Source organism: Crocuta crocuta, unplaced genomic scaffold (genome assembly GCF_008692635.1).
Source record: "Crocuta crocuta isolate KB4526 unplaced genomic scaffold, BGI_CrCroc_1.0 scaffold71, whole genome shotgun sequence".
NCBI lineage: Eukaryota > Metazoa > Chordata > Mammalia > Carnivora > Hyaenidae > Crocuta > Crocuta crocuta.
In genome coordinates, this window is record NW_027527548.1 from 1052359 (window position 1) to 1065203 (window position 12845).

The window sequence follows — 12845 nt, forward strand, 5'->3', positions numbered from 1 at the left end:
CTCTGAGCTGGCAGTCAGCACAGAGCCCGACACGGGGCTCAAACCCACGAACCGTGAGATCATGACCTGAGCGAAAGTCGGACGCTTAACCGACTGAGCCACCCAGGCGCCCCTCCCTGGATCTTTATAAGAAAACTGCTCAGAGCTTTCTGAAGTTCTTTTCTGTTTTTTTAAATTACCTGTCATGTAGCCTATTAACTTATCGTGGCCCTTATTTTTCACACTGTTGCCTTTCCTCATTTTCCTGGTGATCACGGTCTTTAGGGGCATAGGGCCTGACTGACTGTGTATGTCGCTGGTATTGGCACCTACCTACTAGGTCCGCCATCCTGAATGGGCCACCTTGAAACCTCTCTGGAGATGAATGGCTGATTTTAACACATGGGCATTTGCCATGCCTTTACAGTTAAGAGAAGGGTGGCCTCTAGGAGGAAAAGGTCAGTCAGTGCAGGGGTTTTCAAAGCAACTGGCAGATCTGAGGATTATTTTGTGAGTTTTTTTGGTCTCGTTATATTTATGTGTGTGCTGGGTCACAGTACTAACTATGATTATTATTATGGGTCATGGTAAAAAAAAGAGGTTTTAAAACTATTGTTTTTAAGGACGGCTTCTGGGTTTCAATTGCCAAGTCCTAATTTATCTGAACTCAGTTGGATCGGGAAGTCACGATGGCTCAGTTGGTTAAACGTCTGACTCCACCTCAGGTCATGATCTCAGGGTTCGTGAGTTCGAGCCCCATGTCAGGCTCTGTGCTGACAGCTCGGAGCCTGAAGCCTGCTTCAGATTCTGGGTCTTCCTCTCTCTGCCTCTCCCTCGCTTATGTGAGCGAGCTCTCTCTCAAAAATAAATAAACTTAAAAAAAAATGAACTTAGTTGGTAAGGGAATTAGAACTTAGGTTTTGGTAAGGGAATTAAAAAAAATCAGTGAGTATTTTCAATCGGAATGCAGACTGCATCCATTTAGCTGCTACATAGCCTCAGGAGAAGAAAGTCTGTGCTCTCCCTACCACTCTACCCACCTGTCCTAGACCCTGGGTGGGTAAGTTCCCGGTGGCCGTGCTGCACTGACCCTCCTCCCTGGCCTATCATGGTCTGGGCCAGGGAGAGCCCCAGTCCCAACCGGGTCAGAGAACTTTTCCTTGGAAACTTGAAGTTAGAACCCAGAAAGACATTCAACATGTTTAGTGGCCATTGGCGGCCGCACGATCTGAAGGGCAGGGAGGGCCAGTCTGTAGGGAGCACGAAAAAGAGGGATGAACGATGGAGACCACCCCACACTTTGCCAGGGCCTGGTTTCAGTCCGAAACGGAGGGAGGCTGGAGGCGGCAGAGCCCAGGCACCAGTGCCTGCGGGCGCCGCGGAGACACCACGACTGGGGATGTCGGCACCTTCCTGCGGCGCGGAGGGAAGACGCAAACGCACTTCCGGGCGCCGTCCACCTTCCGGTTCCGTATCCTGCGGACCCTCCGCTCTTCCCCGCCCTGGGTTCTAAGAGAATCTCTGTATCCCTAAAATAAATTCTGCTTTTCCACTTAAGCCCGCTCGAGTGGGTTTCTGGCACCTGCAGTCGATGGATTTTAACTAATATACGCTCAGAATTTCCCTCCTTTCCACTTCGCCACATCGTCTCTCTCTCATGGGCTTCAGTCATTAGCAAAACTGCCAAAGACTTAGGAGGTGCGACCCGTGCAAAGCCCGCATGCTGACGTTAAGCACAGAAGTGAAACACAGCTCACACCTTTTCAACTGCTCTTGCCCAGCGGTACTTTCCTCTGGAATCGAGAAGCAGATGTTTCCAGAATCATGTCGCCCCGTGATCTTCGACTTCCATGCCACCCCCACTGCCTTCTCAGTTTAGTGGAAAATGACTCTCCCTCCCCACCAAGAGCAGAAGCCATGTTAAGTGACTGAATAATGAAAAAAGAAAAAAGACAGTCACGTGTGTGCCGCTCTCTGTGACTTCCACAGATCCGCGACTTGAAGCTGGAGGAAATCCTCAGGAAAAGGGGATGCAGAAAACTCAAGGACAAGCTGAGGCACACAGAGTGTCTTCCAGCCTTTGGCAAAGGCCTAAATCCTGCTGAGAGGACGGTGTGAAGCCTCCTCGGTCTCGGAAAGAGAGGGCTCTAAGAATTAGAGGAAAAGCAGGAACAAATCCTGTGGCCTGAGACTGGTCCCATGGGCAGTGGGAACGCTTGCTCTGTGGTAGGTCTGCAGGGGTCAAGTTCTCAGCCTGAGTGGCTGCTGGTATACCTCAGGAGGCCGGCAAGGGGAGGAGACAGTGTGGTATTCAGAATATGTAACACCTTCTAGGAGAGCTGGAGCGACGCTGGCCCTGTTGGGTACCACAGCTCTACCAGTGAATGCTGGCTGACTGGTACAGCTCTACTAGTGAATGCTGACTTGACTAGTACAGCTCTACTAGTGAATGCTAACTAGTACAGCTCTACTAGTGAACACTGGCTAAATCTCAAATACCCTGGTGGTGGGTGTTTGTGCTTGGCCCCCAGCACCCATCCCTGTCTGATAAGGGGACCCTGGTTTTCTTTTCTGCTGTCTTGGTGGGACTGTCGGTCAAGGGCAAGCCTAGCACCCGAGTCAGGCCGGTGGATGCCCTGTCCTCGGACTGAGACGTTGAGTGAAGCGCCACTAGAATCTCACATGGCTTATTCTTCACCAGGGGCGGCAGCCTGCAGCTTCCCTAGATTCCTTCGTCTTGGCTGGTTACTGTTGTTTCTAACTTTGGTTTGATGACTTTCCCTCCACAGTGTTGTTCCCTTCTAGGAAATTCGTTTTCTGCTTACGTAGCCAGAACTGGTTTCTGTCGCTCGCAACCGAAGGATTGTATCTCATGCTCCAAGGTTCTCATCCTTGAGGAGGATTTCAACGCCCAGCGTGTGGCACGGAAACCCCAGAGAACGGCTAGACTTTCACTGACCACGGCAGGTACTGACAACGAGGAAGGGAGCAGCCACCGCCTCGAATCCTGGACACGAGAGGTTCTTATTCTGTTTTCTGAGACCTCTTGAGCCCTGAGACTCTCATACAATTCCAGGTACAAGGGGCCCCAATGATGAGGTGGAGTTTCTTACCACCTGATAGGATGGGGACTCCGAGTCAAAATGACAATGACTTTAAGGAGATGATGGAAACGGTATTTCTCAGCATCTCTGAGCTTGTGGGCTGAGCTCTGTAGCGGCTGCATAATTGTACAGGATTATGAACAGAGATGGGATGACGGTGCATTGGACTTTCTTGGCCCGGAGCCAGGCTTTGCCAATATTGCCCATACACCCACAGCACACTCAAGCCAACAGATGGGCCCTCCTATTATTTCTGCCTTTTGCGAAGCACGAACTAACGAACCTGCACATTTTTTCCTCCCTAGATATCTATCAATTGCTCCTATCTGTTCTTTGGGCATGTTTTGCCTCTGCCACCTCTGCCTCCGCTAGCACCCTTCCCCTTCCCCCGTGTATGCTGTTCTTTTCTGTTTGTTCGGGAAAGTGTCGGCGGGTGACCAATAATCTTACGCTTGGCTTTATTACAATAAAGACTGGCACACCCCTTAGACCAGCTGGGGCTGCACTCTGGAAATCACCTGGGCAATTTTATTTTTTTTTATTTTTTATTTTTTAAATAGTTTATTGTCAAGCTGGTTTCCATATAACACCCAGTGCTCATCCCCACAAGTGCCCTCCTCCATGCCCATCACCCACCTTCCCCTTCCCCCCACCCTCATCAGCCTTCAGTTTGTTCTCGGCATTCAAGAGTCTCTCATGGTTTGCCTCCCTCCCTCTCCCCAACTATTTTTCCCCTTCTTCTCTCCCACGGTCCTCCGTTAAGTTCCTCCTAATCCTCCTATACATGCAAACATATGGTATCTGTCCTTCTCTGCCTGACTTATTTTGCTCAGCATAACACCCTCAAGGTCCATCCATGTTGCTACACATGGCCAGATTTCATTCTTTCTCATTGCCATGGAGTATTCCATCGTATAGATGAACCACATCTTCTTGATCCATTCGTCCGTTGATGGACACTTAGGCTCTTTCCATGTTTTGGCTGTTGTTGAAAGTGCTGCTGTGAACATTGGGGTACACATGCCCCTATGCATCAGCACTCCTGTGTCCCTTGGGTAAATTCCTAGCAGTGCTATTGCTGGGTCATAGGGGAGTTGTAGTGTTCATTTTTTGAGGAACCTCCACACTGTTTTCCAGAGGGGCTGCATCAGTTTACATTCCCACCAACAGTGTAGGAGGGTGCCCGTTTCTCCACATCCTTGCCAGCATCTAGAGTCCTCTGATTTGCTCGTTCGAGCCACTCTGACCGGTGTGAGATGGGATCTCAGTGTGGTTTTGATTTGTATTTCCCTGATAAGGAGGGATGCTGAGCATCGTTTCATTTGTCTGTTGGCCATCTGGATGTCCTCTTTGGAGAAGTGTCTGTTCATATCTTCTGCCCATTTCTTCACTGGATTGTTTGTTTTTTGGGTGTGGAGTTTGGTGAGTTCCTTATAGATTTTGGATACTAGCCCTTTATCTGATATGTCCTTTGCAACTATCTTTTCCCATTCCGTCAGTTGCCTATTAGTATTATGGATTGTTTCCTTTGCCGTGCAGAAGCTTTTAATCTTGATGAGGTCCCAATAGTTCATTTTTGCTCTTGATTCCCTTGCCTTTGGGGATGTGTCAAGTAAGAAATTTCACCTGGGCAGTTTTAAATACTGATGCCTGGGTCCCTGCCTCAGGGAGCTGGATTTAATCCAAGCTGCTGGGATGTAGCTTGAGAATGAAGGTTCTAAGAACCTTCTACGAAACTCAGAATCATAGAAACGATGCAAGCTGAGGCGGGTTCCTGTCTCCTGATAGATAAATACCCAAGCCATATCAGAATCATGAGGGGAACTTACAAAACTCCCTTGCAATGTGTAGTTTAATTAGTCTGGGATGGGGCCTGGGTACCTGAATTTTAAAGAGCATGCCAGCTGATAGTAATATGAGCAGGGTAAGAACCCTCGGACCCAGCTGGGAAGGTCCACTGCCCCCTGGTGTCTTCACCAGGGCCTTTCCAAGTGTGCTCCCCAACCCTGCAACGTCAGCATCATCTGGGAACAAGCTGGAGGTGCCTGTTCTCAGGCCCCGCCCCCATCTACTAACTCGGAAACTGTGGGCGGGGCCACGCCACCTGGGTTTTCACAAGCCTCCAGGTGATTCTGCAGCCATCTACGTTTGAGAACCCGAGTTCTTTACTGTCCCCAGGGTGACTTTTCCTAGCCTGGACAGTCAACAGTGCTTCCTGACGGCCCACGCCATCCTCCTCTCCTTTCCCCTCGAGTGTTCTGATACCGAGTCTGTGAACTCAGAGCCCCCCTGTCTGCATGGACACGACTCCGCCCCCCCCCCTCCTGTTCCGGCCACAGCTGGGGATTACATTCCCCGAGTCATACAGGCAGTCTGGAGTTACCTCGATCTCACTGTCCCCCGCTGGGGAGGGGTCGCTGCTCCGCTTGGACCGGCTGCGGAGCTTCCCGTCGGGGGCCCGGGGCGGCCTGTCGGTGTCTCCCTCCTTTGCTGGCGTGGAAGGTCCATTGTGCGAGTTGTATTCCCCTGGTGTCGGAAAGGGAAGCGTGGACATGTCAGAAGTTCTGCGGAGTGTCTCCGCCCGGGAAATATCACACCAGAACCAACTTCATAGTGGTAGGTCCCAAAGGCAGCACAGAAGGCAAAGATCTCGGGGACTCAAAACTGCTCGTGATGGTCGCTCAGGCTGTCTACTCGGGGTCATTCATTCATCGAGTAAAGATCACTGAGTGGGCAGAGTTCCTGGTACAGGTTCTCACAGCACTCAGCTTCTAGATGGTACTGGTCTCACAGTACTCAGCTTCTAGAAGGTACTGGATCTCACAGCCCTCAGCTTCTAGGAGGTACTGGTCTCACAGTACTCAGCTTCTAGAAGGTACTGGATCTCACAGCCCTCAGCTTCTAGGAGGTACTGGATCTCACAGCACTTAGCTTCTAGGAGGCTGGTCTCACAGTACTCAGCTTGTAGGAGGTACTGTTCTCACAATACTCAGCTTCTAGGAGGTACAGGGTCTCACAGCACTTAGCTTCTAGAGACAGGAGAAGCACCTTAGACAAGTGAGTATGTAACATGCCAGGCGGGGCTGTGTGTTACCAAGAATTAGCAAATGGCCTGGGGGCGGGGAATGCTGGGAGGTCACTAACTGGTATGCAGCTAGTCAGGGAGAGCCTCGCAGTTAAGGGGACACCTGAGCAGAATCCAAGGAAGTGGGGGGGGCTGTTGGGGGAGCTCTATTGACAGTGTTTGCAACTCTATCCTGAAGCCTGCGACTCCCCAGATGAACCAGAAAGAAGAAAGTCAGTATCTGCCTGGAGCAGGGCCGCAAACTCTTCTATCTTGAAGAGCCGCCCCGCTCCCCCCACTTTGGGGAGAAAGGGAGGCGTGGGGGAGCGTTCTCTACGCTGCTCTCCCTGTGTGGCTGGCCCCATTTTTCTATTAAAAGCAAGCCCTTGGGGCGCCTGGGTGGCTCTGTCAGTTAAGCTTCCAGATTTGGCTCAGGTCATGGTCTCATGCCCTGTGTCAGGCTCTGTGCTGACAGTTCAGAACCTGGGGCCTGCTTCAGATTGTGTGACTCCCTCTCTCTCTGCCCCTCCCTGACTCACGCTGTTTCTCTCTCTCTCAAAAATAAAAAAACATATAAAAATTAAAAAAAAAGCAAGCCCTTTAAAGCTTGACTTGTCAAGATGCTTTGTCAATTTGAGACTTAAGGGAGATTACATCCACAAAAGCACTCGACACGGGGCTGGCGCTCAGGGCAACCAGGAAATGATCTGAACTGAGTTCTGGCTTGATCCACACACGGCAGGGGTCAGTGAGAAGGTGCAGGGCAGGAGGCAGTCACCTGCTGCTTCCATTCAGGCGGTGCTTCTGCGCAGAGAGGCTGCCGCGCTCCTGCCCTTCAGCCCACTGTCCGGGAGCCCCACACGAGTGAGCAGTACACCCTCCCGGAACCCGGGTCCCAAAGCCAGCATCCAGGTTGTGTGTTAAGCACAGAAGTTTGAAATATATGACATTTTTTTTTTTTGAAAGCGTACTGACTTTATTTCACTCTCAAAGTGGGATGATGTCAGTCTGTGTCACCTTGCAAACCAGCGGTAAAGGCAGAACCAAGAAGCAGCCCCTTTCCCAGTGAATGAAGGGTGAAGGTTCAAGGTCACAGTCAGAGGTCCACAGGCTACAGCAATTTATGTAAACCCTCCTTGGAGTCATTTCCCTTTTCCCCCTTTTCCCCCTTTCCCCCTTAGGCTTTTAAAGAACCTCCAAGATTTTCCTTATAATCTGTTTGTGACCTCTTCCTCTGACCCCACGCCCCAGGCATTTACTGATACCTTTTCTCTTGCTAGAAATTAGTTTGCTTTTTCTAGAGTTTTAAACAAATGGAATCACACAGTATATATATATATATATTCGTTTTTGCCTGGCTTCTTTCAGCCAGCGTAATCATTTTGCGATTCAGTCCATGTGGTTATGTATACTGATAGTTCATTCCTTTGTGTCGCTGAGTACTATTCTATTGTACAGATGTACCACACTTCTACTTTGCTCACTTGTGGATGGACATTTGGGTAGATTCTAGTTTGGGGCCGAAACAGATCTGCTATGAACATTCACACATCAATCTTTGTAGGGATGGAAGCTTTCTTCTCACTGGCGTGATGACGAGGTTGTTGACTTTTTAAGAAACTGCTAAATTGTTTTCCAAAGTGGTTGTACCATTTCACATTCCTGCCAGCAGGTAAGAGAGTTCTAGTTGCTCCACATCCTTGCCAACCTTTGGTATGGTCAGTCTTCGTGATTACAGCCATTCCAAGGGGTACATGGTGGTCCTTCTTGTAGATTTAATTTGCCCCTCTTTAATAACTAATGATCAGCCTCTTAATTATGTACTTTTTTTTTTTTGCCATCTCTGTATCTTCTTTGGTAAAGCATCTGCTCAAATATCTTGTCCATTTCATTATTGAGTTGTTTGTTCTCTTAGTCTTGGGTTTTGAGAATTCCTTATATATTCTGCATCCATATATGTTATGGTTAATTTTGTGTGTCAAGTTCATGGGCTACGTGATGCCCAGAGAGCTGGTAAAACATTATTTCTGGGTGTGTCGGTGAGGGTGCATCCAGAGGAGACAGACTAGCATTTGAATCAGGAGACTGAGTAGAGATCTGCCATCACCAATGTGGGGGAGGGGGCGATCACCCCTTCCACTGAGGCCCAAACAGAACAAAAAGGCAGAAGAAGGGTAAATTCTCTCTCTTCTCGAGCTCAGATGTCCATCTTTTCCTGCCTCAGGTACTAGAGCTCCTGTTTCTCAGGTCTTCTGACTCCGACTGAACTGCACTGCTGGCTTTCCTGGACCCCCGGCTGGCAGGAGGCAAATCGTGGGGCTTGCTGATCTGAGCTATTTCTCATAATAGCTTTCCTCTTATCTCTCTCTCCTACTGCCTGTTTCTTCGGAGAACTCTAATACAACTTACTTTATCAGATACCTGCTTTGCAATTATTCATTCCCAAACTGTGGCTTGTCTTTTCATTCTCCTGACATTGTTTTTTAAAGAGCAAAAGTTTTAAATTTTCATGAAGTCCAATTTATATATATGTAAATATACATAAGTATATAATTTATATTTTACAAAATATACAATTATAAATATAATTATACAATTATATTTTTATATAAATTATATAAAGATACATATACATGTATAAATATATATAAATTTATATATATATTTTCTCTTTTTTTCTTTTTGGATGTTTTTGTTGTCATATATGAGAACTCTTTGCCTCACCCAAAGTCACAAAGATTTTCTCCTGTTTTCTATAGAAGTTTCACAGTTTTATACTTAGGCCTATGATCTATTCTTCTTTTCATTTTTATTTTTAGAGAGACAGCATGAGTTGGGGGGAGGGGCAGAGAGAGAGAGAGAGAGAGAGAGAGGGAATCCCAAGCGTACTCCATGCTGGGCAATGCGGGGCTTGATCTTACGACCCTAGGATCATGACTTGAGCCGAAATCAAGAGCCAGACGCTCAATTGACTGAGCCACCTAGGTAACCCTGGTCTATGATCTAGTCTATGTTAACTTTTTTTATGTCATGTCAGGTATGGTTTGAAGTACAGGTTTTCTGAACATACATATCCAGTTGTTCAAGGATCTTTTGTTGAGAAGATTATCCTTTCTCCACTGAGTTGTCTTTGAAACTTCGTCAAAAAAATCACTTGTCCGTATACATGTGGGTTTATTTCTGCAAGCTCTATTCTGGTTCGTTGACCTACTTGTCTGTCTTTATGTCAATACCGTATATAGTGATTACCACAGCTCTGTAATAAGTCTTAAAGTCAGGTGGTGTTAGCCTTCCAACTTTTCTTCTTTATCAGAGCTGTTGAGGCTATTCTAGGTCCTTTGTATTTCCATACGAAGTTCAGAATCAGCTCGCCAATCTCTACAGAAATGAGTGGGATTTTGACAGAGACTGTTAAATATATAGATCAGTTTGTGGAGGACTGACATCTTAAAAATATTAAGTCTTCTGAGCTGTGAACGAGGTGTATCTTTCCACTAACTATAGTCTTTTTCTCTCAGTAGAGCTTTGTAATTTTAAGTGTCCAACTCTTGCACATCATTTGTCAGATCTATCCCCAAGCATTCCATATTTTTTGATAATACTGTATATAAATGGCATTTAAAATTATTCTATTTCCTACTGTTTGTTGTCACTGTATAGAAATAGAATCAATTTTCATACATTCACTTAGTAGTATGAAACATTGCTAAACTCACTTTTTATTTATTTTTAAAAAATATTTTATTATTTTATTACTTTAATTTTATTTTTATTTATTTTGAAAGAGAGAGAGAGAAAGAGAGAGTGAGTCAGGGAGAAGCAGAGCAAGAGGGAGAGAAGGAATCCTAAGCAGGCTTTACACTGTCAGTGCAGAGCCTGATGTGGGGCGCAAACCCCAAACCGGGAGATCATGACCTGACCTGAAGTTGGACACTTAACTGACTGAGCCATCCAGGTGGCCCACTAAACTCACTTTTTAGTTCTAGCTTTTAAATAAATTCTATCTAATTTTCTACTTAGGTGGTCATTTCATTTTACTTCTTTTCCTTTTATGAAGTTTTGCTTCTTTTCCAATATGGAGATTTTAATTTATTTTTCTTGCCTTATTGCACTGGCTAGGATCTTTAGTACAATGTTGAATAAAATTGGCAAGAGTGGACATCTTTGTCTTGTTTCTGATCTTGGGGGTAGCTGTAGGTTTTTGCAGCTATCCTATTTTAGTCAGCTTGGGCTGCTATGACAAAAATGTCACAGACTGAGTGGCTCAAACAGCAAAGATATATTTCTTACATTTCTGGAGGCTAGGAAGTCCAAGATCAGGGCACTGGTCAATTTTGTTCCTAGTCAGGTCTTCTTTCTGGTTTTCAGTTGGATGCCTTCTTGCTGTATCCACATATGGTGGAGAGACAGAGATTATCTCTCGTGTCTCTTCTTTTTTAAAATTTTTAACATTTATTTATTTCTGAGGGAAAGAGAGACAGACTGTGAACAGAGGAGAGGCAGAGAGAGGGAGACAGAATCGGAAGCAGGTTCCAGGCTCTGAGCTGTAAGCACAGAGCCCAACACAGGGCTCAAACTCGGGAACCACTGAGCTCATGACCTGAGCCAAAGTCAGACGTTTAACTGACTGAGCCACCCAGGCGCCCTGTATGTCTCTTCTTATGATAGCACTAACCCTATTCATGAGGGCTCCATCCTCATGACCTAATTACCTAAGACCTTCACCTCCAAACACCGTCACATTGGGGAATAAGACTTCAACATATGAATCCGGAGGGGGATGCAAACATTCAGTCCATAGCATGTCTTTTTCTAATAAAGAAAGTTCCCTTCTACTCAGGAACAGATGATAACTTTTGTCAAATGCTTTCTCTGCATCTATTGAGATGATCTCTCTTTTTTTTCTTTACAGTTAGTTAATACGGCAAATTATATTGATATTCAAATTTTATTTTTTTAAATGTTTTTTTTTAATGTTTTTATTTATTTCTAGGAGAGAGAGAGAGAGACAGTGTGAGCAGGGGAGGGTCAGAGAGAGAGGGAGTCACAGACTGAAACAGGCTCCAGGCTCTGAGCTGGCAGTCAGCACAGAGCCCGACACGGGGCTCGAACCCACGAACCATGAGATCATGACCTAAATGAAAGTCAGATGCTTAACCGACTAAGCCACCAAGGCGCCCCTATTGATATTCAAATTTTAAACCAACTGTGCATCCTTGGGATAAAGCCCACTTGGTCATAATGTATTATTCTTCTTTCATGTATTGCTCAACTTGATTTGCTAATATTTTATTTAGAAATTTTGTTATGAGGGATACTGGTCTACAGTTTCCTTTTCTTATAATGTCTTTGTCTAGTTTTGGCATCAGGCTAATGCTGGCCTCACAGAATAAGTTGGGAAGTATTCTTTCCTCTTCAATTTTCTTTAAAAATTGGTGTATAATTGATGTTTCTTACTTAAATTTTTGGTATCTTTAATCAGCGAGGCCATCAGGGCTTGGTGATTTCTTTGTGGGAAGGTTTCTATACAAAATTCGGTTTATTGAATACATATAGGCCTATTAAAAATAAGGTCTGTTTAGGTCCTTTATTTCTTCTTGAGGGGGCTTTGGAAGTTTTTGTCCTGTAAGGAATTTGTCCATTTCATCTAAGCTGTTGAATTTATTGGCATGATGTTGTTCACAAAATTGCATTATTATCCTTTTAATATCTGTAGGGCCTGTAGAGATGTCACTGTTCTCAATTTTATTGGTAATTTATGTGTTCTCTCTTTTTTCTGTATCATCCTATCTAAAGTTTTATCAACTTTATTTGTCTTCTTAAAGAATCAGCTTTTGGTTTCACTGATTTTCTCTCTTGTTTTTCTGTTCTTGAATTTCATTGATTTCCATTCTGGTCTTTATTGTTTCCTTTCTTCTTTTTACTTTGAGGATAATTTGCTCTTCTTTTCCTAGTTTTTTAAGGTAGAAGGTGAGGTATTTGGCTTGAAATTTTTCTTCTTTTCTAACACAAGCATTTGTGCTATAAATTTCCTTTACATACTGCTAAGTGACATGCTATGAATTTTGACATGTTGTGTTTTCATTTTCATTAAGTTCAAAATACTTTTAAATTTTCCTTTTTTCCCCCCTTTGTATTAGTCAGTGTTCTCCTGTGTGTGTGTGTGTGTGTGTGTGTGTGTGTGTGTGTATGAGGAGATTTATTATAGTAATTGGCTCATGCAGTTACAGAGGTCACAAAGTCCCACAATCTGTTGTTTGCAAGCTGGAAAACTAGGAAAGTCAGTGGTATAATTCAGTCTGAGGCTGAAGGCCTGAGAACTGGGGGTAAGGGGAGTCTGGAGGGGTGGGACCCCCACTGCTGTTAAGCCCTTGAGTCCAAAGGCCTGTGAACCAGGAGCTCCAATGTCTGTCCAGTTATCTTTTTAGATAATCTGCATCATACTTAAAAGTTTGAAAAGAAAAAACGGCCTTAAGCAACCACTACCAATTTGTCTTTTCTCTTGAGTAACATCATATGTTCAGATTTTGCCCTCTCTATCAGCAAATTGCCCTGGAATCATCTGTAAATTGTTGGGACTTCCTATGTCTCTTAATGCATGTCAGTGCAGACTGGGCTGGGGGTGGAGACAAGCATCGGGATACTGTATCCGGGCAATTCGGAGAAGGAGCATGATCTGTCGGTAAGATATAAACCTC

At 45.4% G+C, this 12845-nt stretch overlaps 1 protein-coding gene across 1 annotated transcript in view; it reads right to left on the reverse strand.

Moving 5' to 3' along the window:
• EYA2 (EYA transcriptional coactivator and phosphatase 2) overlaps nucleotides 1–12845 on the reverse strand; it is a 173910-nt gene that overhangs the window by 76613 nt on the left and 84452 nt on the right. Inside the window, exon 7 of the mRNA XM_077766497.1 lies at nucleotides 5467–5609. Within this exon, the coding sequence (XP_077622623.1) occupies nucleotides 5467–5609 (143 nt within the window). The remainder of the gene's footprint in view (nucleotides 1–5466; nucleotides 5610–12845) is intronic.